We start from the raw sequence: 27,063 nt of genomic DNA, 5'->3' as shown, positions 1-27,063 counted from the left end.
CAACTCAAAAGCCCGGCTTGCAACTCTGCTTGAGTTAGTTTTGCACTAAAATGAAATCCAGTGTCAAACAACTGTAGACTGGAATAAAACAATAAGACTGGAATAATAATTGCAAGATCAATGTGTAAACTATGTCTAGGTCTGTGATTTGTAATTCTGTGTATGAAGTGTCAACTGATTTTTAGGATTTGTTCACGTAGAAGAAGTAATTTTACACGTGACTGTCATTTTTGTACTGTGACTCGAGTCAGTTGAGACAATTGTTGCATGATTACGTATTCACTTGATATCTGTTTCAAACATATATGTTACAGCATCAAAAATAATATTTTTATTTGAATATAAACGTATCAACTGGACTTCCATTATCCTGTATGCAGGCGATCGCCATTGGTAACAAAAAATGAAAATAATTGTGGCTGGATTACCAAAAACTGGCACAACCTCATTGTCCACTGCTCTTAACCAGTTGGGCTTTAAAGTTTACGACTTTTTCGAACATTATCACGTTCACCGTGATCAATGGATGAAGGTGTTCAATGAAGGAGCAAGCAATGAAGATTTCCGCTCCATGTATGAAGATGTTGATGCCGTTGCCGATGTCCCACCATGTTATTACTGGGAGGAAATATACAAGGCTTTTCCTGATAGCAAGGTTAGGTTATTGGTGTCCTGTAATTGCAAGTTTAGTTTGGAAACAAAACAAGATCACCCAAACATCCATGAATGGATTGGCTGCGTGCAAAACATGAAGTTCCTCGTCCTAATTGGCGGGTTTTGTGATAATTTATTTCCTGGAGTAAAAATACCAGTCAGAGCTGTACAATACGTTTGAAAGCCTAAATGACACATTAAATATACCCTATCTTCACATTAGGGAATTCACGTTCACATCGTTTAGCAACCAATTTAGCGCTGTCTTATAAAAACTGCCCCGTAGTACCCTTCACGTAGCGGGTCAGAAACCAGCAACAGGAGTCAGAGAATAAAATTCGTTTAAATCGGTGTGTACGGAACGAATTTTAAAACTTTTGCATTGAACTGGTACGAAATGTCATGGCTACAACAAAAATGTATGGGTATTGGAAGGAAATCATCCATTGCAGTATGCTTGCCTATTTTGGGAAAGTTGACAATTTTCGTCATATTGAAAATGTAGGCTACGTTAAAGATTTACTGAAAATTCTACAATACTTTTTAAGCTGAAAAATTCAAGGCCTATGAAATGATATGTTCAAATACGAATACGTAGCTTAAAGCTACGCAAGGACCACGAACTAAGTTTTATTTCAAGAAAAATAACCAGCATCCAAGTTGACAACACGTGTCAAATATTCCTAATCATTACTGCGTAAAGTGCTTGTTTTCAATGTTGCTTCATGAACGAGTATTTAATATTAATGCATGTTCTCGTGTCAATTAGAGGAATACTGGCTTAGTTGGCTCAAGACCAGCAGCCTATTTAATCAAGGTGAAGACTCACAGGCTGTCGTCATAGTTGATTCAGTGAATACCTACGCGAAGACACATAGTCGGGGCCGTATAGAGCGCAATAAGGGCTCGGGACAGAAGGTAAACTTAGGCCCCTGCAAAAATTATGTTTGCTTGTAATTCCGAAATACTGCTTCATAAACAGCCAGTTGCTAAATTTTCAAACTATGCAAATATTTTCCATGCACAACGCATTTATTCTCTGACGTAAGTTAATTGTATGAAAAATCAAAAATCCGAACGTTTTTTCATTGAAAACTAAACCTGTTTGGCCATATGTTAATACTGTAAAGGTTTCACAAGATTTGGTTGGAAGAACGTTGTAATAACGTGTGTCATTATATTAACAAAATTTATATGCTTACTGCAGACTGAGAGTTTACATGTAAACACGAACACAATTTGAGGTGCTTCATCTTGCCCAGTGCCCACGAGGGCACAAACAGATGCTTAGCTATGGCGTTGTAAGACTATAATCGATATAAGCACAAAAATTCGCATTTTTGCGCAATACCTTTCAACCTTTTTGATACCTTTTATTGATACCTTTTTTTGATACCTTTTTCAAACTTTTTTCATAATACCTTTTTGATTGCATACTGCATGTCCCTGAAAATAGAATCATAAAATTGACACACAAATATTAACTCAAATGGAATAAGTAGCATGTATGTAACAATAACAATGCATACCTTCTTAGATTTTGTTTTGCACCATCTCAGAGAAACTCAACAATGTGTGAGTTTATAGCAAACACCGACAAATAACACAATACAAAAAAGCACTGTTTTCACTATTATTTTCCTGTTCACTAAAAACTAGTTTGTTGTTTTTTTATTTTAATTTTTGGTTGCAGGTTATTTTGACTCTCAGAGACGACGAAGAATCATGGTTTCGAAGTTATTTGCGACAGAGTGACAAGTGGGAGACATCAATTGTATCGTTTTTAAGGCTAACTTCTCAAGCCGCGAGAGATTTTCGAAGTTTCACAGATTGCACTGGCAAGTGCATTTTTATTTTCATAAATATAAAAATGTTATCTAACTTTCTTAATATAACTTTGACCATAACATATATATCGGATCAAAAATGCAACAAGAAATTTCCCTCAGGGTCCTGACTGTTCGGATGTAGATTACAGCACAAAAAAATTCAGTTCTTACTTCAAATGCATATAGAGCAATAGAGCATGTCGTAAGTGTCATACAGTATAGACCAAGTAGATGTTACATTTTACAATGTACTAAACTTGAAAGTAATACACATTTTAGATTTCGCCGTGTTTGCACAATATAAACAGCGTTGGCTGGATTGCATTTTGCGACGCTCGAAAATATTGAACTCCTTGAATTACAAGATCTCATATAGAAGTCATAATTCTCACGTGATTGCGGTTTGTAATGTTTTTTTATAGAGTACTAACTCTTCGGATATTCTTAAGTGTTTTACTGTTATTTCTATAAAAAATGATTGTGTTTACGGGTTGTAAGTATATTAATTAATACTGTAACATCTTTAAAACGGTTATTCAAATTGCATCGATTGATTTATACCAACCCTTTCTGTTACTATATTACAGTAACTTAGTTTGTAACGTCATTACCGTAGTAATTTTTTGTCATAAAATATAAATTTATATATTATAGTCGGTGCCAAGTGACAAACTCCTGGTGTTCAAGGTCAAACAAGGCTGGAAACCTTTGTGCGATTTTCTCGGAGTAGAAATCCCCACAAATGCGTTCCCACATAAGAACGTCGGAGGCTCTGAAGTGCAAGATTTTATTGACCATGATCCACTTTTCAAGACAATAAAAACTCAGACCATGATTACTGTTTCCCTTCTTGTGATTAGTTTTGCATTTGTTATGTACTTCGTTTTCGATTTGATTTCATAGCTAGTATCCAGGGGCGGATTATAGCCGAGCGAGGCCGATGAATAAAATTAAGCGCAATGCAACAATAGGTTGACCAACCACCATATACTGTATTTCAAATGAATAAATTCTGGAAAATATTCTTGAAGGTATTAAACAAAAAACAATACAACATAAATTGGCATAAAATGTCGTATATTCTACGATACGCAAAGCGAATTAGCCAATTTTGCAAGAAATAATACAAATTTCGGTAAATTAATCCCCAAGCATTCGGCTTTTTTGGAAAGGAAAGAAAGATCTTTTTTCGGAAAGATAGGGTATATTTGTGTCATTTAGGCTTTCAAACGGATTGTAGAGATCTGACTGGTATCTTTAACCCAGGAAATAAATTATCAAAAAACCTGCCAATTACGACGAGGAACTTCATGCCTAATTGTAAGCAGCCAATCCACACGAAGGTGTCTGGGTGATCTTGTTTTGTTTTCCAAAACACACGAGCTGTTTGGTGATGCATTGATTTTGGTATGTAAGAAAATTTAAATTTAATGTCATTGTTTCTTGAAAGGAAAAGTGCTTGAATGATATGAAGAAGATGAAGTTCAAGAATTTGAATTGGAAATTTTGTTTACTTAATTCCCACAGAGACTGCAAAGTTATAATCGCGAAACGTAATTTTTATTTTTAAACTTTTTTCAAATGTTATGAACAGCGTAAATAAGTATTTTCATATTTTGCGCTCGTCTGCAAATACCAGTTTCCTGAAAATTTGTTAAAACTTTACATGAAATTTTGTTCCCGTAGTTGAGCCGAACAAAAGAGCGAAATGTATTTGAAAGGGATACTGCTTTGTATATTTGTTTTCGCTGTGTTAGCTGAGGTTTATCTATTGCAAATGAACGTTCAAGAACCAAGTTCTTCAATCTTTGTTTATATTGAGTCGTCGTGAAAAGAAAAAATATTTGGCGCGCACGTTGACGAAGCCCGAGTGCGCGTATTGGTGCCACACTCTTCAGTATGACACCTCCCAAAGCCCATAATCAATCGACTTAAAAATGAGAAAGATTGGATTGCACGTTAATGAATCTTATGTCAGCAGGAGCCGAACTGCAAAGTATGGAAGTTTTAGCGAAATTAACGTGGCTACATTCTCTATAGGACGAAAATTGTCAACTTTCCCAAAATAGGCAAGCATAGTGCATTGGATGATTTCCTTCCAATACCTATGCACTTTTTTGTTGTAGCCATGACATTTCGTACCAGTTCAATGCAAAAGTTTTAAAATTCGCTCCGTACATACCTATTTAAACGAATTTTATTCCCTGACTCCCGTTGCTGGTTTCTGACCCGCTACGTGAAGGGTACTACGGGGCAGTTTTTATAAGACAGCGCTAAATTGCTTGCTAAACGATGTCAATGTGAATTCCCTAATGTGAAGATAGGGTATATTTGTGTCATTTAGGCTTTCAAACATATTGTACAGATCTGACTGGTATTTTTAACCCAGGAAAAAAATTATCACAAAACCCGCCAATTAGGACGAGGAACTTCATTTTTTGCACGCAGCCAATTAACACATGGGTGTCTGGGTGATCTTGTTTTGTTTCCAAACTAAACTTGCAATTACAGGACACCAATAACCTAACCTTGCTATCAGGAAAAGCCTTGTATATTTCCTCCCAGTAATAGCACGGTTGGACATCGGCAACGGCATCAACATCTTCATACATGGAGCGGAAATCTTCAGTGCTTGCTCCTTCATTGAACACCTTCATCCATTGATCACGGTGAACGTGATAATGTTCGAAAAAGTCGTAAACTTTAAAGCCCAACTGGTTAAGAGCAGCGGACAATGAGGTTGTGCCAGTTTTTGGCAATCCAGCAACAATCATTTTCATTTTTTGTTACCAATGGCGATCGCCTGCACACAGGCTAATGAAAGTCCAGTTGATACGTTTATATGCAAATAAAAATATTATTTTTGATGCTGTAACATGTATGTTTGAAACAAATATCAAGTGAATACGTAATCATGCAACAATAAATTGTCTCAACTGACTCAAGTCACAGTACAAAAATAACATTCATGTAGTCACGTGTAAAATTACTTCTTCTAGAATCTAGGTGAACAAATCCTAAAAATCAGTTGACACTTCATACACAGAATTACAAATCACAGACCTAGACATAGATTACACGTTTGTTCTGATCTTGCAATTATTATTCCAGTCTTATTGTTTTATTCCGGTCTACAGTTGTTTGACACTGGATTTCATTTTAGTGCACAACTAACTCAAGCAGAGTTGCAAGCCGGGCTTTTGAGTTGGTTTCGGCCTCAAGTTTGAAAAAAATTTGGGGTCGAATTTATACTCGCAATCTGCTATGTTTGCGTCGTAATTTCACTTTTTACACCAATTTGCATGCGGCCAGATTGCTAAAAACCTCCACGAGAGCGCAAAACTCAACTTAGAAAAGGATAGCAGTCAAAGAATGGCATCAAAAGATGACTTTCATTCATTCAGTAAATTTGCCTTTCGGGTCTAATTCGGGCTTCAAATAAATTTTCGTGCTCGGGCCGGGTTAACAATATAAGGCTCGTTTACAACTCTGAACCCAATTAAGCGCTCATATTGCAATAGAACATTTATCATTGAAACAATTTCATTCTTCATATCTGTTGTGCAATGCTTGAAATATTTATATGAGGAGCGGTTATTCGGATGCGGTGGAAAGTTGAGAACACCTTTTTAATTAAGCGCCGTTTAAACTAAAACTCTGCACTGCTCTGCGGATTTAAGCTCTGTTGAGTATCTTGTTCTGATTAGGCACCGCATATTGCAACATAGACTGGATGTTCAGCCGATTCGTCACATTTTTCCGATTTGTAAATTGCGCGTGAGCATGGGTTTTCATTGTGCTGAAAACGTGAGCACAACTATTCTCGCACTCCACAGTTTACGACAAAGAAAACGATATGAAAACTTTTGCTTTGTTCATTATTGGCCAGTGTATATAGCCTGTATGTGTATTGGCTAATGCTTTGCTTTTGCAAATGACACCTAAAGCACATGACAGTTTGTTCAAAACATGCTCGTGAGCTTCTCAAAGTAAACATTAAGTGCAAACAAGCAAAGTGTTTGTCATGTTTGCAACGCCCTTTACATGAGCCAAATGAGCTGTGTAGCCTATAACAAAGTGATTGCTGACCATTATTACATGCTCTTTGGGTACTGACCCACGTAAATAATAATTCTTCATCTTGACCCAATTGCGCATCCTTTACACGAATTGCGTGTCAAAATGTCGGTGAAATACACCTAGGTCATTGAAACAACGTTTTATAGGAATCGGGTTTTATTGCTTGTGGACACATTATTTAGTATCGTTGCGTTGTTAAAATTTAGCAGTTGTATTGGCTTTGCTTGAAATATATACACTACCTAATCCTTAGCGTTTATTCTGCTTTAGTTTGCTTGGTAGAACCTTTTGATCACCGGCTTGAATAAGAGAGGGCTTCTTCTTCTGAAATGTGGAAAAAAAGAATTAAATTGTGGATGTCGTGGTTATGCTAATTGTTAACAGCAATTCTTTCCTTAAATATTTTTGAGCATGTTTTAAGCCTTTTCGGCTTTGTCACTTTTTCCCGTTCGTTGGCGCGTGCTAGTAGCAATTGATGTGATTTTCGTCCTCACCGCGTTTTTCATAAAAATAAAATGATTGAAATGATTGATTGATTAATCCAGAGCTCCTTTGGTTAAATCAGTTGATATATCCGTAGTTTTAAATGATTTGTCATTGTGTTATATAGGCTACTTCAATTTTAAGTACTAACCGCTTGACTTAGCTGGAAGACACTGTTTCCATTGTTTTCCGAGTTGTGACGTTATAATTATGTATGTGCTATTATTATATAACGTCATAGTTGCCTTAAGCCAGGGGTTCCCAACCGGTGGTACGCGTACCACTAGTGGTGCGCGGGAGCTTTTCAGGTGGTACGCGAGCAGCTCTCCGTTGCATGCGATATATAGTAGTATGCGTAGTATAGTAGTAGTATAGTTCTGATGCGTTCTGTGCTGTGTGGTTTAATGGACTCTGTGATGTTTTGTTGGTAATTTTGCTACTTTCGTTGACTTTACATCCAGATCTTGCAAATAATTTAATATTGGATCAAATTAGTTGTTTTGAAAATAGTGGTACCTGTTGACAATCCGTGGTGGCTAAGTGGTACGAGAACATAAAAAGGTTGGGAACCCCTGCGGCTTAAGCCCTTCTCAGTTCATGACATAATTGTTAACCAATCGAAGAACAGTTGACTGACAACCTGTTCTGTAAACATGTTATCCATCTTGCACTTTTCAACTCATTGCACTAAGATAACCCCATAATTGTCAACATATTTTATAAACAAGTTATCTATATAGCATTGTGAACTCGCCGAATTCGAAATAACCTCTATGTCATTGGCAACGTAATTGCTAAACATGTTTATCTGCACGATTGGCCCCGTAATAACCGATATACCGTGTTGATTGACAGTTATTTCTTTTATAGAAAATCTTTTTGTTAGAATAGAACTAACACCTAACATGTAAACCTTCGAGTCTAAATGTCCAAATCATTTCCTGTTATTGACAAGCGCATTGCGCCTCAAGCTCGTTTCTGTTTCTTTAGTTTTTCCTTTCAATGTATATATGGACCGTTGCATGCTAAAATTTTAAAATGACTGAATGAAAAAGAGATAGATCGTAACAGCACCGAGAAAAATCTCCTCAAGTGATGTTGTAATGTAGAGAGATGCGTTTTGACTGCAATTGGGTTCTTAAGATCGTTTTCTATGAACAGTGATATTGTCATAATTTCTCATGTTTGTCAGAAGTAATAATGAAAACCATTGTGAAATTAATCAGATTCTCTGTGTTTAATATTATATAACCCATTCAACGGAAGTTTAGAACATTTCTAGACAAGATTCCCTAATTTTAATTCTTCTAATTTTTCTTAAGAGTCAGATTGCGATATAAAAAGATAGTTATGGTATACACTAAGCAGTGTATCCCATATTAAAGTTAAAGCGGCAATGCAAGCACGACAAAAACTTTCTTTATTTAGTCTTTGTGTTTTGTTTTTAATTCGCTTTGGGTTGGGAGTGTTTGCCTAACCCAGCAAACTGCTGACTACTAAACCAAGGGTCATCAAGTAACTAGTAGAAGTATAGTTGGTGAGCATTTAGTTGAAATGAAGTAACCTGAGTAACAGTACAGGCAGGTCTACGCACAATTTCCGGTCTTATGCAATGTTGTGCACGATGTGCTAGGTTTGCGCAATAACGATTCTTAAGTATCTTCTTTGTACCATTTTCGATGACAATTTTAGAGGAAAACCACAAAGTAAAAACAAAAATCTCAAATCGATCAGGAAACACACGCTCTGCCGCAAGAACTCGATAACGGTAAGACGGTTCGCTTCGTAGCGGTCAGTGAATTATCGCCGACTAAGTCATGCAAAAATTGTTTTTAGTCCAATGATGACAAAAGTAAGCAGACAGTAATAAATAAACTACAGACATTCCAACAACAGTACAAAATTTATCATAATAATATTTCAAAAGTCTTTTTAATTACTGCCATCTTCATGTTGGTTACGAAATTTCTCTATAGCCACAAAATTGTGGTTTCTTTACACGCAAGAAAATGTTTTACAACTAGATTAGTGTAACCGGTGCAGACCTAGACCTATGATAGAAAAAGTGAGTCAAGTCAAAGTTCGCTACAGCATATGAGGAATCAAAAAATTCAGCAGCTACTTATGCATTCTTCTTTGGGAAAAAGTTTTTGCAAAATCACTTGGATATATCAAGACGCCGCTTAGAATTTTATTGCAATAGTCATTTTCAAAAGTTTTAGTTGTACTAGTTGTATTACCAGCCATAGAAACCCAATTGAAAAACTTATATATGTCCTATAATGTCGGAAAAAACATTCACCTCGTTCAACACCAAACTATGATTAAGGGATGCGAAAATTTCTCACAGTTACATATTTCATATACACTGTAATTACACCAGGAAAAGCAAGATTAAGCTTGCATTTCGATATGCAGTTTTGCATTTTGCTATGCAGGACGTGACTGAGAGCATGCCATTCAAGTACAGATTTGACAAACAAACTAGCACGTACGTACAGACTTTTTGGTAAACTTGCTTATTTTTTATAAAGCTGGCGTACGTATTCTGGTGGGCCTAGGGCTGCAGCCCGATCAACTTCCACTTTAATCCGCTACTGTCCACCACCGAAACTGTTTGATGTATTACCTTTTTATCATTTTTATTTCACCGTCTTACGTATTTCACATCTTCGGTTTTATCTGTTAAGCTTCATCTAGGCTTGTTTGCACCTTGCCATATAAAGCACTATGTCATTTGTCCAGGAAGTTCATTTTTAATCAGCTTCCGCCTTTGTGCTATTGTGAAAAGAATATAAGCATGCGAAACTTTGGCTGTAAGTTTAGTTGTTGTAGCGATTCACCTTCATTGTGGCACAGAACCTGGCTTGATTTAGGGAACGTTTGAGCCGTTATACATGTGCTGTATACTGTGTATAGAATAAATATATTCACTACTGTTCCATTACAATAAAATCTTGTTACGTCACTACGTACCCACTCGGTATTTGTTTCAAGCCTATACTTTAGAGATGTGAGCATTAAAAATAATAGTTCTACTTGGATATAAACGTATCAGCTGGACTTTCATTATCTTCTTTACAGGTAATCGTTGTTGCCCGTTGGTAACAAAAAATGAAAATAATTGTGGCTGGATTGCCAAAAACTGGCACAACCTCATTGTCCGCTGCTCTTAACCAGTTGGGCTTTAAAGTTTACGACTATTTCGAACATTATCACGTTCACCGTGATCAATGGATGAAGGTGTTCAATGAAGGCGCAAGCACTGAAGATTTCCGCTCCATGTATGAAGATGTTGATGCTGTTGCCGATGTCCCACCATGTTATTACTGGGAGGAAATATACAAGGCTTTTCCTGACAGCAAGGTTAGACTATTGCTTTCTTGTGAGTGTATGAGTTGTTTTAAAACTGAATGAAGTCACCCATGTAATAATTAGTTGCTTAAAAAGATGTGAAGTAGCTTGTCTTATTGGCATTTTTGTTAGTTTGGTTGTTAGAGTTAAAATTACCACACAGGTCTCCACAATCCGTTTAAAAGCCTAAATGAAACAAATATACTGCATCTGCACATTAGGAAATTATACCTGTTATTATAGATAACTTTTGGTAGCTTTATTACATCTTTTGACAGTAAATGTAGCGCTACATTTTAATATTTGCGCCATAGCCCCCTTTACAGCTGGGCAGAAACGTGCAGCAGGAGTCTGGAAATGGAAATTTTTTAGATCTGCTTGTACGAAACGAACTTTCAAATGTTTTGCATTGAACTGGTAAAAAATCTCACGGCTACAACAAAAAAGATGCTGTTATTGGAAAGAAATCTAATTCTAAAGCAGTCCATGTTGAGAAAGTTGATAATTTTGGTAATATTTATAAGAACGCACGTTACAGAATAACCTACTATTCTACAATACTTTTTAAGCTGAAATATTTAAGTCCCAAATAAATGGACTTCTGCGTTATAAAACTGTTGAGATGAAGTGTTTGTTTTGATAGCTACGCTGCTGGAACTATAAGAACTTAATTTTACATTAAGCAAAATTACAGCATCAGTAAAATTGACAAGACACGTCAAAGTTCATATCCATTACTGCGTAAAGCGCTTGTTTTACAATGTTGCTTCATGAACGAGTATTTAATATTAATGCATGTTTTGTTTCACACAAACAATAGCCTATGTGTGCAAGTTACCCAGCGTAACAGTGTTTTCTGGAACATAAAACTGTTCTCAGAAATCGAAAAATAGTAAAATCGGATTCCGATTCAATGAGATTCCTATCTTTAAGATTTGCCAGTTTGACTCTCGTACCATGCGTCCCTTGCCATTATAACGTTCTCGTCGCTTTAAGACTTCGAATCAGAATGGATATGTGTTTTATGTTGAATTACCCAAAGTTAGGTGTTTAAACTAACTCTTCGTCGGCTAGATAAAACTTATTGTAAACCAGCATGTTATTAGCCTGACTGGAATATCCGACGTCTTTTTAGAATAAGATTATATCATGCCAAAAGTGCACAAAAAACTAACGTAGTTGTAATAAGTACAGCATGCATACAATAACAATTTAAAACCTTCTTATAGCTTTTGTTTTGACCATCTGGAAGAAACTCAACAATGTTTAAGTTTATCGCAAGCACCGACAAATAAAACAATACAAAAAAGCACTCACAAATTTATATGAATAGGAAATATCGTCCAAAGATTGTTCAAGAGACATTAAGTCAGAGCTGTTTTACTCGACTGAAGGAATCGACTCAAGTACTATTCGAGTACCAATTTTGTTGTACCCGAAAGTAATCGAGTACTTTAACTAATTTTCCAGTACGCGTGTGTACTTGATTGTTTTAGGGACTTGAATTGAAACTGGTTTATCATTTTTTGTAGTTGATTTATTTTTGTATATTAATCTTTCTTAAATAGGTTTATCAAAAGATAAGCTCAAGCTGAGGTCGCTGAATGTATGATTGGTCATCTGTGCAATGCTTTCTTACACTATTACTTCTTTCATCATAACTAATATGTGTAATAATGTTAGTGTTATGATGGTATTGATCGGCTGCGGGATATGATAACAAAGGAACTAAAAAAATATTCCGCAAGTTCTATATACTACAATAAAGTTCTCGAGGACGAAAGTTTTTTAAACTAAGTATACTTGTAAGTTAGTCGAGTTGTAAAATTAACAGCTTATACTTGTATACAGCCTTGCAATAAGGTATGGTCCATAGTTGCACAAGAAACAAAATTTTTTGACCCCTAAACACCAACATGTATAAAGGATGAATAAATAAATAAATAAATAAATAAATAAATAAAATCACCTTTTTCACGGTTGGTTAGCTAAAGAGCCGATTCAGTCGAAATTGCAATTTTGAAATATTTGAAATACGCCAATAAGTTAGATTAACTTGAATGTGCGAAGATCGCAAGTTAATGAAATGTGATATATATTCGGTGTCGTAAAATAAGGCAAGTTAAAGCAAGGCGATATATAGGCTATTAGCATTCCCTACACCATCTGTTGTACATGTACCTTGCTTTATTTTTCTTTTCACTGAAACCTATTTCCTGTTGTTCTTTGTTCTTTGTTCGTTGTTCTGTAATTTTTGGTTGTAGGTTATTTTGACTCTCAGGGACGACGAAGAATCATGGTTTCGAAGTTATTTGCGACAGAGTGACAAGTGGGAGACATCAATTGTATCGTTTTTAAGGCTAACTTCTCAAGCAGCGAGAGATTTTCGGAGATTCACAGATTGTACTGGCAAGTGCATTTTTATTTTCATAAATATAAAAACGTTATCTACTTATCTTAATATAACTTTGACCATAAGATATATACCGGATCCAAAAATACAACAAGAACTTTCCCTCAGGGTCCTGACTGTTCGGATGTAAGTTACAGCACGAAAAAGTTCAGTTCTTACTTCAAATGCATATACTATAGAGCATGTCATAAGTGTCATGCAGTATAGACCAAGTGGATGTTATATTTTACAATGTACTTAACTTGAAAGTAATACACATTTTAGATTTCGCCGTGTTTGCACAACATAAACAGCGTTGGCTGGATTGCATTTTGCGACGCTCGAAAATATTGAACTCCTTGAATTACAAGATCTCATATAGAAGTCATAATTCTCACGTGATTGCGGTTTGTAATGTTTTATCATAGAGTACTAACTCTTCGGATATTCTTAAGTGTTTTACTGTTATTTCTATAAAAAATGATTGTGTTTACGGGTTGTAAGTATATTAATTAATACTGTAACATCTTTAAAACGGTTATTCAAATTGCATCGATTGATTTATACCAACCCTTTCTGTTACTATATTACAGTAACTTAGTTTGTAACGTCATTACCGTAGTAATTTTTTGTCATAAAATATAAATTTATGTATTACAGTCGGTGCCAAGTGACAAACTCCTGGTGTTCAATGTCAAACAAGGCTGGAAACCTTTGTGCGATTTTCTCGGAGTAGAAATCCCCACAAATGCGTTCCCACATAAGAACGTCGGAGGCTCTGAAGTGCAAGATTTTATTGACCATGATCCACTTTTCAAAACAATGAAAACTCAGACCATGATTACTGTTTCCCTTCTTGTGATTAGTTTTGCATTTGTTATGTACTTCGTTTTCGATTTGATTTCATAGCTAGTATCCAGGGGCGGGTTATGGCCGAGCGGGGCCAATGGCTAAAATTGATTCAGGGCTACTTTGGTGAAGTCGTTCGGTAGATTAATAGCACTAAGTGATTTGCCAATGTCTTTTAAGCTGCTTAATTTAGAACTAATAATCACTCTTCATGTATTTAATGATACTGTATAAAAGCAAAGAACGCAATGCAACAATAGGGTGACCAACCGCCATATATTTCAAATGAATATCATATGCTTAATTGAAGGTATTAAACAAAACACAATACTTCATAAACTGGCATAAAATGTCGTTTATTCTACGATACGCATTAGCCAATTTTGCAAGAAATAATACAAATTTCGGTAAATTAATCCCCAGGCAATCTGTTTTTTTTTTTGGAAAGGAAAGCAAATTTTGTGCACTCTATGCTATTTTAGACCTTGCAAACTCAAAATTTTCCGGAGAAGCATGCTTCCTACCCCTAGGATAGATTACTACGTCTCCCGCACTTTCAATTGACTGCAATATAATGTTTACACAACTATAAGTATTCACAAATCACAATAAAGTCTTTTCTGCAGAAGTATTCCATTAATTCTGAATAATATGCAACTTTTCATAATTGTGTTGCATTTGTTTTGCGTTGTGTCTGCCCTGCCGCGTTCTCTCTTGAGGCCTACTGCGTTTTCCGTGTTTGATTAAGCACACGTGTCTTTTCATTGACGTATTCCAGCCAAGTATTCGTAGGGTCAGTCCTGATTTAAGCTCCTGGAATGAGCTGCTGAAAATGACAATTTAACTGAGCTGCTTTTAATAAAAGATGTGCCTACTGTGTATCTAAGACTGAGGACAGTAAAAACGTAACACTGGCGAGCACGGCAGGACTCTTAGATACACAGAAGATTTTATCAAGTTTTACTGAAGAAGCATGAATTTTTTTTTATTCTCCGCCTCGTTACCAACGTGGCAATAGTTTTTTATCTTTCCTACAAGAATTTGAATCCTTCTGCGACAGCGTCAAAGCATCGGATGCGGCAAAGAAACATGCATTTCTACAAAGCTTGCCGGAAGATATGAAATTCTCCATGACCGATGGTCGTAAAGAACTCTACGATCTCAGTTATGACGAACTCATTCAACAAGCAAAAGACACGGCTTCAGGTCTATCTTCACAAAAGCACGCCATGCAACAACTCTTTCAGCGCACTCAAGGTTTTGACGAATCCGTAAGAAGCTTTCTTGAAGCTATAGCCCAATTAGGAAAAATGGCTTATCCAAACGACGAACAGCATGAAATGCGCAGCAGTGTGCTGTACAACCTACTCGTTCAAGGACTGAGAGACCGTCAACAAGCCTCTCAAATCTTACGCGACAACTCTAAAAATGCACAACCGGATTTTTATGCCACAGCAAAGAGCATTATTGAAAACGCAGAACGGACGCATCATGAACCACGTATAATGACGTCAGAAGTAGCAGCGGTGACAAGAGATCACCAGGACGTATCCCAATTAAAACTAACTGTCGAAAAACTTCGGGACGAAATTTCCCAACTGCGAAACGAAATGAAGACAACAAGAGAACCTCGGGAAGAGAGAAGAAGACTTCAGTGTTTTAACTGTGGAGAATATGGTCACATTGCTCGACGCTGTCATAGGCAGCGTGCAAGAAACCTTCGACGTGTTTTTGATGTACATGGAACTAACAGCAATCCACCACGGGAAATCTACCAGGTTCAAACTATGGATCAGGACTTGCATAGGTATGCCAACATAAACATTAATGAGAGTTCAGTGTTTGCTTTGATTGACACTGGGGCTACCGTTACAGTTATAAGTAAGAGTTTGTATGATACGCTACAGACAACATTAACAAAATGCCCTACCGGAATTGGTTTTGTGGGTGCTGGAGGGAAGCCTATAAATATGTTGGGCAGATGTAAGGTTAAAATCTCAGTCGCCGGTTGTATAGAATTTTGCAATGTTTATGTCTGCGACTCTATCGCTGATCATTGTATCTTGGGAATTGATTATTTACAACATAACCGGTGTGTTGTGAATTATGAAAAAATGTTTTTAAAAGCGGGAGGTGGCACCATTCCCATACTAAAATTCCCAGGCCTAGCAAATAGTCATGTTGTTAAGTTGTTAGATTTTGCACGTATTCCTCCTTTCACCGAACTGTTACTCCCTGGGACATTTGACGGCCAACCAGACATGCCAGATGTGGAAGTTTTGATCGAACGCCTTAACAACGTTCAAGAGAAATGGAATGTTGCAGTCGCAGAGTATGTTACCTCTACTCAAGCCAATTTAGTCCAGTTACGCTTGGCAAATCCATCAGACGTCGAAATAGTAATTCCAAGCGGATCTTCCGTGGCAAGAGTTGTTCCAATTGCAGGTGAAGGCAATATTCAATATACAAACGCTTACTCAATTCTTCCTATTACAGAGAATAAGTTTGCCGACGTTGAGTTGCCTGCACTGCACGATGAGTTATGTTTGGACAAATTGGAACTGTCAGAAGTTGAACGTCAAAAGCTGTTTTCCGTAATCTCTTCCTATCGTGATGTATTTTCGCTGCACCCGTACGATATTGGACAAACAGAACTGGTCGAACACTCAATCGAAACAGGAGACTCGCTCCCTATACGACAGCACCCAAGACGCTTGTCTGAACCCCAAAAGCAAAAGGTAAATGAACTAATTGAGGATATGTGTGACAAAGAAATTATTCAACCTTCTCAATCACCTTGGGCTAGTCCAATTGTATTAGTTCGCAAAAAAGACGGTGATGTGCGGTTTTGCATCGATTACCGTAAGCTGAATGACTGTACAAAAAAGTCTAGTTATCCATTACCTCGAATTGATGAGAGCTTAGACCAATTGTCTGGATGTCGTTACTTTTCAACTTTAGACCTTCGTTCGGGCTACTGGCAAATTAAAATGAAACCCTCCGATAAACCAAAAACTGCTTTTACGTGTTATAAAGGACTCTACGAATTTAATGTTATGCCTTTTGGACTTTGTAATGCGCCGTCAACCTTCCAGCACTTGATGAGAGTGGTGTTAAACGGCGTTGAGTGGAATGGTGCGATTGCTTATTTAGACGATATTATCGTGTACGGTCGCACATTCAACGAACATATGGAACGTTTGGAAAACGTTTTCTCTCGACTTCGACAAGCTGGCCTGAAGCTCGGACCTTCCAAATGTAATTTACTTAAGGAAAAAGTAAAATTTCTTGGCCACGTTGTATCACATGAAGGGATATCGTGCGACCCACAAAAAGTAGAAGACGTTTCTAATTGGCCAACACCGAAAACATTGAAAGAAGTTCGCCAATTTTTGGGCTTGTCATCCTACTATCGGAAGTTTATTCCAAGTTATTCTCAGATTGCATCACCACTGAACAATTTAGCGCACTCAACTAAAAAGGTTTTTTTGTGGACAGAAGAATGTAAAAAGGCGTTCGGGCTGCTTAAAGAATTGCTGACAAAATCCCCAGTTCTCCGATACCCCGACCTATCCAAACCTTTTATTGTTGACACAGACGCATGTAACACAGCTGTTGGTTGCGCTCTTTCGCAACTAGTGAATGGCGAAGAACATCCCGTCTCGTACAGTAGTAGATCGCTCACCAAAACCGAGCGAAATTACTCAACAACCAGGAAAGAGCTGCTAGCGGTCATTCACGCGTTAAAGGTTTTTCGATGCTATTTAACCGAAGAGTTCCTGCTTAGAACAGATCACGCATCTCTTCGTTGGCTGTGGGAATCACGAGACACATATGGACAATGCGCTCGCTGGTTCGATTTCTTGTGCAATTTTAACTTTAAATTAATTCACCGCGCAGGAAGAAAACACACGAATGCCGACTCGCTTAGCCGTCGTCCTTGTTCAGATGATACTATAAGGGCAGAGCAATTAGACCCCTTGTTTCCGTTTCAAACTGACAGCAGCTATGAAAGTTCAATTTCCGCCAAAGAATACCAAGTGTGTTTGATGGATTTTTCAGAAGCATCTGGATGGTCAACCGAAAACACTATTAAGGCGCAGCAAAAAGATCCAGTGTTGAAAAGACTGTTTCAGTGGATGAGCCAGGAAAGCCGACCATCATTCAAAAAAGTGAAAAATGACAGCAAAGCCCTGCGTCACTATTGGAATATATTTGGTGAGATTTTTTTACATAATGGTATGCTATATCGAAGAATCGAGAATTCTGTGGAAGAAAATTATGCTCAGTTGCTGGTGCCCTCAACAATGAAGAATGATGTGTTGAAGTCTGTTCACGATTTGATTCACGGAGGTGGACACATGGGCGTCAAAAGGACGTTTGCCAGGTTAAAGGAGCGTTTTTTCTGGCCATTTTGCCACAAAGATGTTGAAACATACTGCAAAGAGTGTTGCTTGTGCGATTTAAGAAAAGTACCAAGGCGAATTGTTCGTGCCCCATTAGTTCCGTCAGAAGAGAATACACCTATGCAGAAAGTTGAAATCGACGTATTAAGCGGTCTACCCGAAACACGAAACGGCAACCGTTATATTCTTGTCGTTTGTGACACCTACACGAAATACATGCAGTGTTGGCCAATGAAATTTCAAAATGCCAAAGATACTGCTTATTTGCTTTACCACCGTTGGGTGACGATACATGGCGTCCCAGAAACAATTCACTCCGACCAGGGCCGGAATTTCGAAAGTATTCTTTTTCAAGAGCTCTCACGCTTAATGATCTGCAACAAGACAAGAACCAGCCCGTATCACGCAATGGGAAACGGTGGTGTGGAAAGAAACAATCAGACCATAATTGCGATTTTAAAAAATTACGTTCAGGTTGACCCAACTTCTTGGGATGATGCGCTCTCATCGGTTAGCGCTACTTACAATGCAAGTGTTCACGAGGAAACTGGAGTTTCTCCTCATTACTTACTCACCGGAAGGAATCTGAGGTTGCCTGCAGATCTTATTAGTAAAGCACCAATTTTTACCCCAAAGTGTGAAGACATCCTTCATCTGCAAGACAGAATGAAATTGGTTCACCAAACAGTTCAATCAAGGTTGGGAAAACGTAGGTTGCAAATGAAGAAACGATACGACGAAAAGGCGTCTGACGATCGGTATGAAGAGGGTGATGCGGTCCTGTTGCGAGACGAGGCTCTTCAAAAACATGAAACAAGAAAGTTTCACTTTCCTTATAAAGGCCCTTACGTGGTTAAAAAAGTTATTCCTCCTGTAAACTATATGATAGAAAATCGCGAAGGTAAAACCTGTACGGTACATTTTAATCGACTGAAAAGAAGTTTTGGCAATTTTTACAGATCGGTGGACAATCCTGTTTCAGAAGGTGTGAGCGAGAGTGAAGGGCAAAATTCTCGCTCAACATATCCGACAAACAACAGCCATCACTTTCGAGCATGCTGCAGCCCGGAACCAGAAATAACGTCTACTAATTATAACCAGCTGCGACCAGGGGTGTACATAGTGCCGGAAAATATTCAGAACGCAGTTCAGAATAACAGTTTAGTAACCGATGATGTTTTACATTCTCCAACCCGTCCACAACGCATTAAACGGAGACCTTGTTTTTCCCAGATGTCGAAGGTAGAATATGATAATCGACGCATCTTTTCTCATCACTCACGCACGTTTACATAGAGTTATGAATAGTAAATTTTTGTGTTTTGTTTTCGTGCTTTTATACGTGTTTTATATTGAGATTATATATTTTTATATTGTTACATTATTTTGTTTATACTACGATTTTACAGGCGATTTATGTATTAGTTGTTTGGGTGTCTATTTGGGTGATCGTTTTTTTGCACGTCATTTTTGTATTGTTCACTTCCTGGTTTTCACTTCGTTTGTTTTTGTAGGACATGCGTTGTATTTCTGGGCAAGCATTTGTTTAGTGTTTGCAATTTTGTGGGTGGGGGGAGAGTGTTGCATTTGTTTTGCGTTGTGTCTGCCCTGCCGCGTTCTCTCTTGAGGCCTACTGCGTTTTCCGTGTTTGATTAAGCACACGTGTCTTTTCATTGACGTATTCCAGCCAAGTATTCGTAGGGTCAGTCCTGATTTAAGCTCCTGGAATGAGCTGCTGAAAATGACAATTTAACTGAGCTGCTTTTAATAAAAGATGTGCCTACTGTGTATCTAAGACTGAGGACAGTAAAAACGTAACAATTGTCATACAGTTCTGTGAATTGAAGTTGGTCACATTATATTTGCTTAAAAAGAGGTACCTGTCTGATTAAACAAAGCTGACTATTATGTTTAGCATAGTCTTATAGTTTTGTAAAACAAGTCAGGCTGGGTATACTTCTCCGTGGTGAGATCCGGTAACAGGTGTCACACCTGGCCAAAGGTAACAACGCCAAGTTAGCAGCCATGTTTCTAGTTAATCAACAACAAGACTAGGTATGTTTATGAAATGAGAAACGTGTGAACGGGTATAAAATTTTAAAACAATGAAAAATCTTACTAGCTTAATGTGTGATTTAATTTACTAATTATATCAATAATATGGCGATTTGTGATGTTTTGATGGTTATTGTTTCGTTTAACTTGTCGTAGCTACTTAGAAGACATTGAACATTTATGCAAGCAAAGCATGGAATGAAAAATTGTCACAAATTGGTTGCGGTCCGGCGCGCAACACAACCTCATTTTCTTGGCATGTAGGGTCGGGTAACATGTGCACAAACATTTGCTCGCTGAAAGCTATTTGTGTGATTTAGGAACACAACTTTTGGCATCATTGTAAGATTGTTGTTAGTATCGGACGAGAAAACCAAGCAGTGGTTTTCGCTACCATCGGAAACATTACCTATTCCAAATTCCTCCGCCTTTTGAATGGAATTGTTCCTCCCAACAAACGAAAAAGCGGTGCCAGCTAATGAGAAATAACACGTCAAGATCAAGATGTAGACCCAAGATACCCGCTTTACGGCCAAACTACAGTACGCGGCCGATTAAGCATAACTTGAGTGTCAAAATTGCAGACTGCAAAGCATAACCCAGCCTTGAATTTGTATGCGCTGCTATATATGTACTGTATAGTGTACTGTAGCTATATACAGTACACGCTAGTCTAAACAGCAGCAAAGTAACCAGTGTCTATATTAATAGTAGCATAAAATGGAACAATTGTGTATATTACATTTGCAAATAGAATTCGCGAAAACTATTTTAGCTAGTAGTTGATGAATCAACTTCAACATGTTCGAAATCATTATCCGAACTTATGTTGTTAATTTCAAGAAGGTTGTCGAATACAGATGGCAAGTTTTTATTGAAGTAGATTGCAGAACGATCTAATTAAGAGTCAAAACAAAAAGAAACATAATTCTTTCGGGTCGCTTGTCGTTTTGCTCGTTTATTTGTTCCGGTTGTGAGTCATAAACCAGGAATTTGCTAATAACAAATATCTTCGTATTCTCTGTCAAATGCCGATTGTTGCATTTTACACAATTTCAAATGTTTGCTTTGACCTGCTGCCTCTTGTTGAATGTAAGTCTCTCCAGGTGTCTAATCAATCACTAAATATTAATAAAATCAATATAAGATCAGTAAAAATTCTTTTCCAATTTGTTAATGACACTCGTTTTTATAAGAAAAACTTCATAAGAGGCTGTATAATGTATCGGTATACCTCTTCCTGGAGAGCTAAAAACTGTAGCATCGGGCCAACATAAAACTAAGAAAACTCTCTCTATTTTAGTTACACAATCGTTTGTTTATTATGCGGCTTTAAATGACATGTGCATAAAATTGTGTGACTGTATGTCCATTCTTATCAGAAAACTCTGTTTCTGTTGTTTAAAAGACACGCTAATTTGAATTTTCTACAGCGAACTTTGGTAGAGGACAAATTCAATGTCTTGATGAAAAAAGAAAGTTTGTGGAAAACTTTTCTGCAAGTGTTGAAGGTATATAAAAAATCAAGTTACTTGAAATTTCAACCCAAAAAATCTTACAGTTTAAACTCCTTTAACCATAAAAGCAGTAAACCAGTGGAAGTTACACCTTAAAAGTTAACTGGATTTTATTTCATTGAAGACAAACAGTTTTCCTATAATAATCAAGCAAATGTTGCTGACAATAGTGACGTAATAAACAGTGGAAAAACAAGAAATATTGCTACCCTCACAAACGATTTTTCCGGAATGAAAAGAATTTAATGAACTTAAATTAGTAATTACCAGTATAATCTGCTAAGATTGGCGCTAATGTCAATTAGAGAACTTGCATATTTTCTGTTAACTCCTCGTAGCAACGTTAAAAGACATTGTACATCCACGCAAACAAAGTTAAAAATGCAAAAGTTGCCACAAATTGGTTGTGACTCGCCCCGCAACATAACCCCATTTTCTTGGCGTAATATCGTGCAACCTGAAAAAAATTTCTTGGTAAAACTCATAAACAATTTTAAATCGTAAGTTTACGTCATTCAAACGAAGGAACATTCAAAGAAGTTTACATCATCATTAGGATTGTTGTCAGTGTCGAACCACAAAACCATGCATGGGTCTTCGCTGTCATCAGAAACCACCTGGTAATCTTCTGGGAAAATGCTTTCACAAAGATGAGTGGCATTGTGAAAAAAGTTTGTGAAAGACTTACATTCAGCTCCTTGGGGACATTCGTTAGTTTCTGCCGATAATAAGGAATGATCAAACGAAGTTGCAAACAGTGTTTAAGATGTTTTGGGAGATAACAAAACAGTTTCTTAAAATTTCTTACCGATCGCCAAAGACAAACCTTAAAAAACTCTGGCTATGAATATGTACTAATCACGGTATAACATCAGCAATTTCTGCCGTTATCAAGGCAGCCAAACTTTTATACCCGACGTCCAATCCCATCCGACCGCCCAGTTGTCTTTGCAGGTGAGATCATTTTGACAGTCGTCGTACCACGCAGTGCACGATGACTCGCAAATAGGAACATTCTTGAAACGTTCGTTTCGATGTGAAATGGGTTCCTACAAATGCAAGCGATTATGTGGTTATAATTCATATAACTATTTATTTGTTCTATTTCACATTTGAAAACAATTTTCTAAAAATATAAATATAAATATTTACTAGCCTATGGTTTGCTATATATGTATGATGAATAAATGTATGATGCTATATGTATGAATTTTCTTACTTCCACAATCCATGCGCCAACGTTTGGGGAACATTCATAAAAACAATTATTGTGGTTAAAATGTCTTCTACATTTTTCTGACAACGTTCCGCAATGGTTATAATTGAAATCATACAAAGCTCCTGGACCACTTTGGTGAGACCAATAAGCAGTTTCATTGGTGCAACACGATCTATCTTTCCAAGGCGAACACTATAAAAACATAATATCATTAGTTGCCAGTTAACAACCTACCTCTACCAATTGTTTTAATCAATTATTATCACAATACACGAAACTCGTGCTTTTCTATAGACTACGTAAGCATCAATAAAAGTTCCTACTTCTGCAAACAAGCCATTCTCCGGTCCAGGCTCTGATTTGTGGTATTTTGCATCCAAGCACATATTGAGAACTTCTTCGTCAGCTAACACCGCGGCATTGAACACAGAGAAGAAAAACAATAACACTTTCACATACATTTTGTTTTCTTTGCAGATGAACCGTAAGTCAATTATGAATTTAAGTTTATCAAACTTGTTACAAGAAACCTGTTATGGTGCTATGGAAACTTGGTTGAAAGCAGAACTGAAATGCTTTGACTATATAACCCAGCGTGGTCCAACTACAGGCCCGCGGGCCAAAGTTGGCCCGCGAGCACCGATTTTTTGGCCCGCGAACTGATAGTCAGCTTTGATAGTCGCTATTGTCGAGGAAGAACCTCGACCGCAGATGTCACATTGATCAGCATTTAAATTTTATCAGCTAAATTTTGAACTATTCTAATTTCAGTTTTAATAAAAAAGAGAAGTTTTTTCAGTTCTAATTTCAATGTCACATTGTTCTTCAGTTCTAATTTAAAAACATTGGCCCGCAAGATAAAAAATTTTCAGATTTTGGCCCGCGATGAAAAGAAGTTGGACCACGCTGATATAACTAATAAAAGCTGAATATCATTTCCGCTATTATAATATTATGAATTTGTTTTATTATAGGTTTCTCTCTTTCTTTTTTCTGTTTCACTCTCTTTTAGACGAACCCATTTCGTCTTTTAAAACAGGTTGTGGTGGCAGCAGCTCTAAGAGTTCCGTAAAGAATTCACGCGTTTTGCCACGTCTGCTGGTTCGGCTAAGTTAAAGGGTTACCCAAACGTGAATAGGCCAGGTCATCGATGTAAACTGTTCCACTTGGTTCTCGGTAGACCAGTCTGTCCTTTGCCAGTCTGTGTGGTAAATATGTATGACCGGTATTGCAAGTTTTTGTTAAGTGATATATCATCGTGATTTAGACTTCTAAATTACTGTAGAAGAAAATAGGAGCTCAACGTTTGGACATTTACAGATTTGAAGGCAACATAGTTGATCTACTAGGGTTACACCACAAACCTTTATTTTAAATCCGATTATTTAAACCTACAGTATCCAAGATTTATGACCATTTACGTAAAACTTGGAAAGGAAACTGATTCAAAAATTAGGACATTAGTGGTCTAAGCTCAAACATGACTGCACTTTTCCAGTTCGGGTGGCCAATGCAATGTCCTGTCTTCCGTCACTCGTGAATAACTTCCAGGTAGGCTACTGGAAGTTCTCCCGCTGCTTGAGTGTTACTTCGTAAACTTGCAATGAGCACTGCGTAAGGTTTTTTGATAGACAGATTACCATAGTTTTCTAAATGCTTACTCTCATCCTAGAGGTATTACAAACAGTTACAAAACGATGTTTGTTATCATGAAAAGGAGAAGTGACAGCATACACACCCTTGGCGGAGTCCAACATTCACAGCAACTAAAAGGCTATCATTTAGGCACGCGCCATACAAACGGACTCAAATTTTATGGTAATTGTACAGTGATCTAATGGCTACTGGAAAGCCACCAACAATACCGTACTCTTGCATTACTTTCTCCAGAGTTTATCTCGAAGGACTCGATGATACTCTTTTTTTCAGGTCAACAAAGCAGGTGAGGACATTTTTTGCATATATAGGCTAATAAAGACTCAAAAACTTGTCTAAGAGTTAATAATGAATCAGTTGTGCCACGTTCAGAACGAAAGCGTCACTGTTCGTTGTTCTGAAGCTGTGACTCAACTATTGTACTGTATTTCACGACATTACTTTTCAAGACAAGAGGCATACACCTTATACCATGTAGACTAAGCAGAGAGACACTTCGTTAGTCAAAACATCTTGTGTTTTGGAATGATTGAATTAACCCTATTCCTAATCTATTGCTGTTTTGTTTCAACTCCATGCCACTTGAAACACAAGTCAGCCAGATGACGTCTCAGTGGTTCTATTCTTATCTGGTATAGTCATAGAGTTTATCTGATATATAGAATGTTAAACAGTATTTCTTTTTCGCATGATATCAACTGCATGATCTCGATAAGTGTGAAGTACAATGTTGCGCCCACAAACAGATTTCTCGTTAATCTAGCCTAATTTGTTTACTATTTTTGTTTTTACCTTTATTCTACTTGACCAGCACGCCAGCTTTCATCCTAGGCTATATCATAAGAACGCCAACCTCAATTGCCAAAAAATCTTGTGTGTACCCGGCCGAATACCACTTAATATCCGTTCCAACCCGTGCACGGATGCACTTATGACATAACATTATTTATATAATAACACATGCACGTGTAAGTGTTTGCAGTTCTTTCAGTACCTAGTACAAACACCTATTCTGACAGAGGAAGGTTTGAAGGTTGAATTTGGAAGGTTTGATCTGAAGGTTTGAACAACAACTTGCTATCGCTTTTGTCTTGTTATAGAGATTAATTAAGAACTAGAAATAGTGTTTCGTTTTTTTAGAGACATTGATTGCCTTCTTTTGTGCGCCGTTTAAGATAATATTCTTTTTTCGTTTCCTAGTCGTCCTTATTTTTAGTACTGACCGACGGCAACCCGGCTTATAGGTTATGATTCAATCATAGCCTATCAAGCCTAGCAAAATCTTTTAGATTTGTTCCGCAATAAAGTGATGTCTTTGCTGTAACTTATTACTATAGCACAACGAAAGACATTACAGTATATTTGTTGTTGAGCTGTTCCTGATCCACGACTATACAGATAACTTGATATTATTTTATTGGCAAATAATAACATGTGCCAAAGCACAGGCATAAATTGATGCGGAGAGACGTCTCAAAAGAGCATCTGTGTGCCTCCTTGTGTTAAAGTCAATCAACTCCAAATACGAACAACGAATGAAGAAAAAACACCATACAGTATATCTTTCGGGAAATTGACTTGGTGTCCTGTCGTCATCTAGCGGACTGGGTGGCGAACGCTACATTATATCCAATTGACCGTACTTAAAAAAGCCTGAAAAATACATTAACTTAAGCCTATTTACGTAATTAAAAAATATAATATTGACCAATAGTAGTAAGGTACCTGTACCGAATAAGGCCCGGTCCCTAATAAGGCCCATTGCTCATATTTCGCAAACCCGTGCAAATAAATAAAAGATTTTGTCCCTACATAAAAACTAATATAAATTCATGATGGTTTACCAGATTTCATCCTTGTCACGTGATCAACCGATTCGCTAGAGCACAACAAAAATTTGATACTTGCAGTTAAGGTGGTTTTGTTAATTTAGAAAAAAAGTAAGTGAGAATTTGGCCGGTTAAATGAACTGTTGTCTGCCGGCTGAAGTTTTCATGTAACAACCAACTTAGTATTGAAAAGGATAATGCACTTTTTTTTGCTAAAACTTTTCTGATGATAAAAATGTGACGTTTTTTTCGTGGATGCCACATGCGCCTAATAAGGCCCATACAAAATGCTTGGCTAATTGATGTCCAGACTTCAAGAGTGGTTCCAGTCATCAGTTGGCAAATTGTTGCAATTACTTTGATGCGCCTAGTGGAATCTTTTTAAATGTTTGTACAACTTAAAATGTGAAATTTCTAATAATGTTATATGTTGTCTATTACTATGTTTTGAATCAAAATACTCACAAAATTGGTGGGCCTTATTAGGAGCCTATGCTCCTAATAAGGCCCATTTTTTGGAATTTTTAATTTCTATATAAAATTTTTTTGAGGGGTTGTCAGTTATTGTGGTTTGAATATGTTGTAGTCATATACCCTCACTAATACAATATGATTTTTCAGTCTATTCTCATTTATGGTTCTTGAGTTATTTTCAAAAAAGTGTTAGGTGGGCCTTATTCGGTACAGGTACCTTATAACCGTATTTTCGTAATTTGCAGTTACATAGCCTAACTGGTTAA

The 27,063-nt window shown here is 37.1% G+C and overlaps 3 protein-coding genes across 3 annotated transcripts; 2 read left to right on the top strand and 1 right to left on the bottom strand.

Annotated features, from left to right (window-relative positions):
• The first annotated feature begins 323 nt into the window (after nt 1–323).
• On the top strand, nt 324–3,475 carry LOC143463087 (uncharacterized). The gene is made up of 4 exons (XM_076961456.1): nt 324–655; nt 2,348–2,492; nt 2,763–2,884; nt 3,138–3,475. Exons 1-4 carry the CDS (start codon nt 404–406, stop codon nt 3,384–3,386), a joined length of 768 nt encoding a protein of 255 aa, XP_076817571.1. The 5' UTR covers nt 324–403; the 3' UTR covers nt 3,387–3,475.
• Nucleotides 3,476–10,136: 6,661 nt separating this feature from the next.
• LOC143463088 (uncharacterized) lies at nt 10,137–14,520 on the top strand. The gene is made up of 4 exons (XM_076961458.1): nt 10,137–10,412; nt 12,665–12,809; nt 13,078–13,199; nt 13,453–14,520. The coding sequence occupies exons 1-4, from the start codon at nt 10,161–10,163 to the stop codon at nt 13,699–13,701; spliced, it is 768 nt and encodes a 255-aa protein (XP_076817573.1). The 5' UTR covers nt 10,137–10,160; the 3' UTR covers nt 13,702–14,520.
• Nucleotides 14,521–21,704: 7,184 nt separating this feature from the next.
• On the bottom strand, nt 21,705–24,960 carry LOC143462356 (folate receptor alpha-like). The gene is made up of 5 exons (XM_076960489.1): nt 23,162–24,960; nt 22,839–23,030; nt 22,533–22,668; nt 22,165–22,337; nt 21,705–22,076 (listed from the first exon to the last, which is right to left on the bottom strand). The coding sequence occupies exons 1-5, from the start codon at nt 23,297–23,299 to the stop codon at nt 21,963–21,965; spliced, it is 753 nt and encodes a 250-aa protein (XP_076816604.1). The 5' UTR covers nt 23,300–24,960; the 3' UTR covers nt 21,705–21,962.
• Between the last annotated feature and the right edge of the window lie 2,103 nt (nt 24,961–27,063).

This window comes from Clavelina lepadiformis, chromosome 6 (assembly GCF_947623445.1).
Source record: "Clavelina lepadiformis chromosome 6, kaClaLepa1.1, whole genome shotgun sequence".
NCBI lineage: Eukaryota > Metazoa > Chordata > Ascidiacea > Aplousobranchia > Clavelinidae > Clavelina > Clavelina lepadiformis.
Note: the sequence above shows the minus strand (reverse complement) of the source record. Positions and strands in the feature narration are given on the sequence as shown.

Coding starts and splice junctions, on each gene's coding strand:
- LOC143463087 (XM_076961456.1), top strand. CDS start 404: ATGAAAATAATTGTGGCTGGATTACCAAAAACTGGCACAACCTCATTG. Junction 656..2,347: donor AGGCTTTTCCTGATAGCAAG/GTTAGGTTATTG, acceptor TTTTGGTTGCAG/GTTATTTTGACTCTCAGAGA. Junction 2,885..3,137: donor ATAATTCTCACGTGATTGCG/GTTTGTAATGTT, acceptor TATATATTATAG/TCGGTGCCAAGTGACAAACT.
- LOC143463088 (XM_076961458.1), top strand. CDS start 10,161: ATGAAAATAATTGTGGCTGGATTGCCAAAAACTGGCACAACCTCATTG. Junction 12,810..13,077: donor GAGATTCACAGATTGTACTG/GCAAGTGCATTT, acceptor TACACATTTTAG/ATTTCGCCGTGTTTGCACAA. Junction 13,200..13,452: donor ATAATTCTCACGTGATTGCG/GTTTGTAATGTT, acceptor TATGTATTACAG/TCGGTGCCAAGTGACAAACT.
- LOC143462356 (XM_076960489.1), bottom strand. CDS start 23,299: ATGTATGTGAAAGTGTTATTGTTTTTCTTCTCTGTGTTCAATGCCGCG. Junction 22,669..22,838: donor TTGGCGCATGGATTGTGGAA/GTAAGAAAATTC, acceptor TTGCATTTGTAG/GAACCCATTTCACATCGAAA. Junction 22,077..22,164: donor ACAACAATCCTAATGATGAT/GTAAACTTCTTT, acceptor AATTTTTTTCAG/GTTGCACGATATTACGCCAA.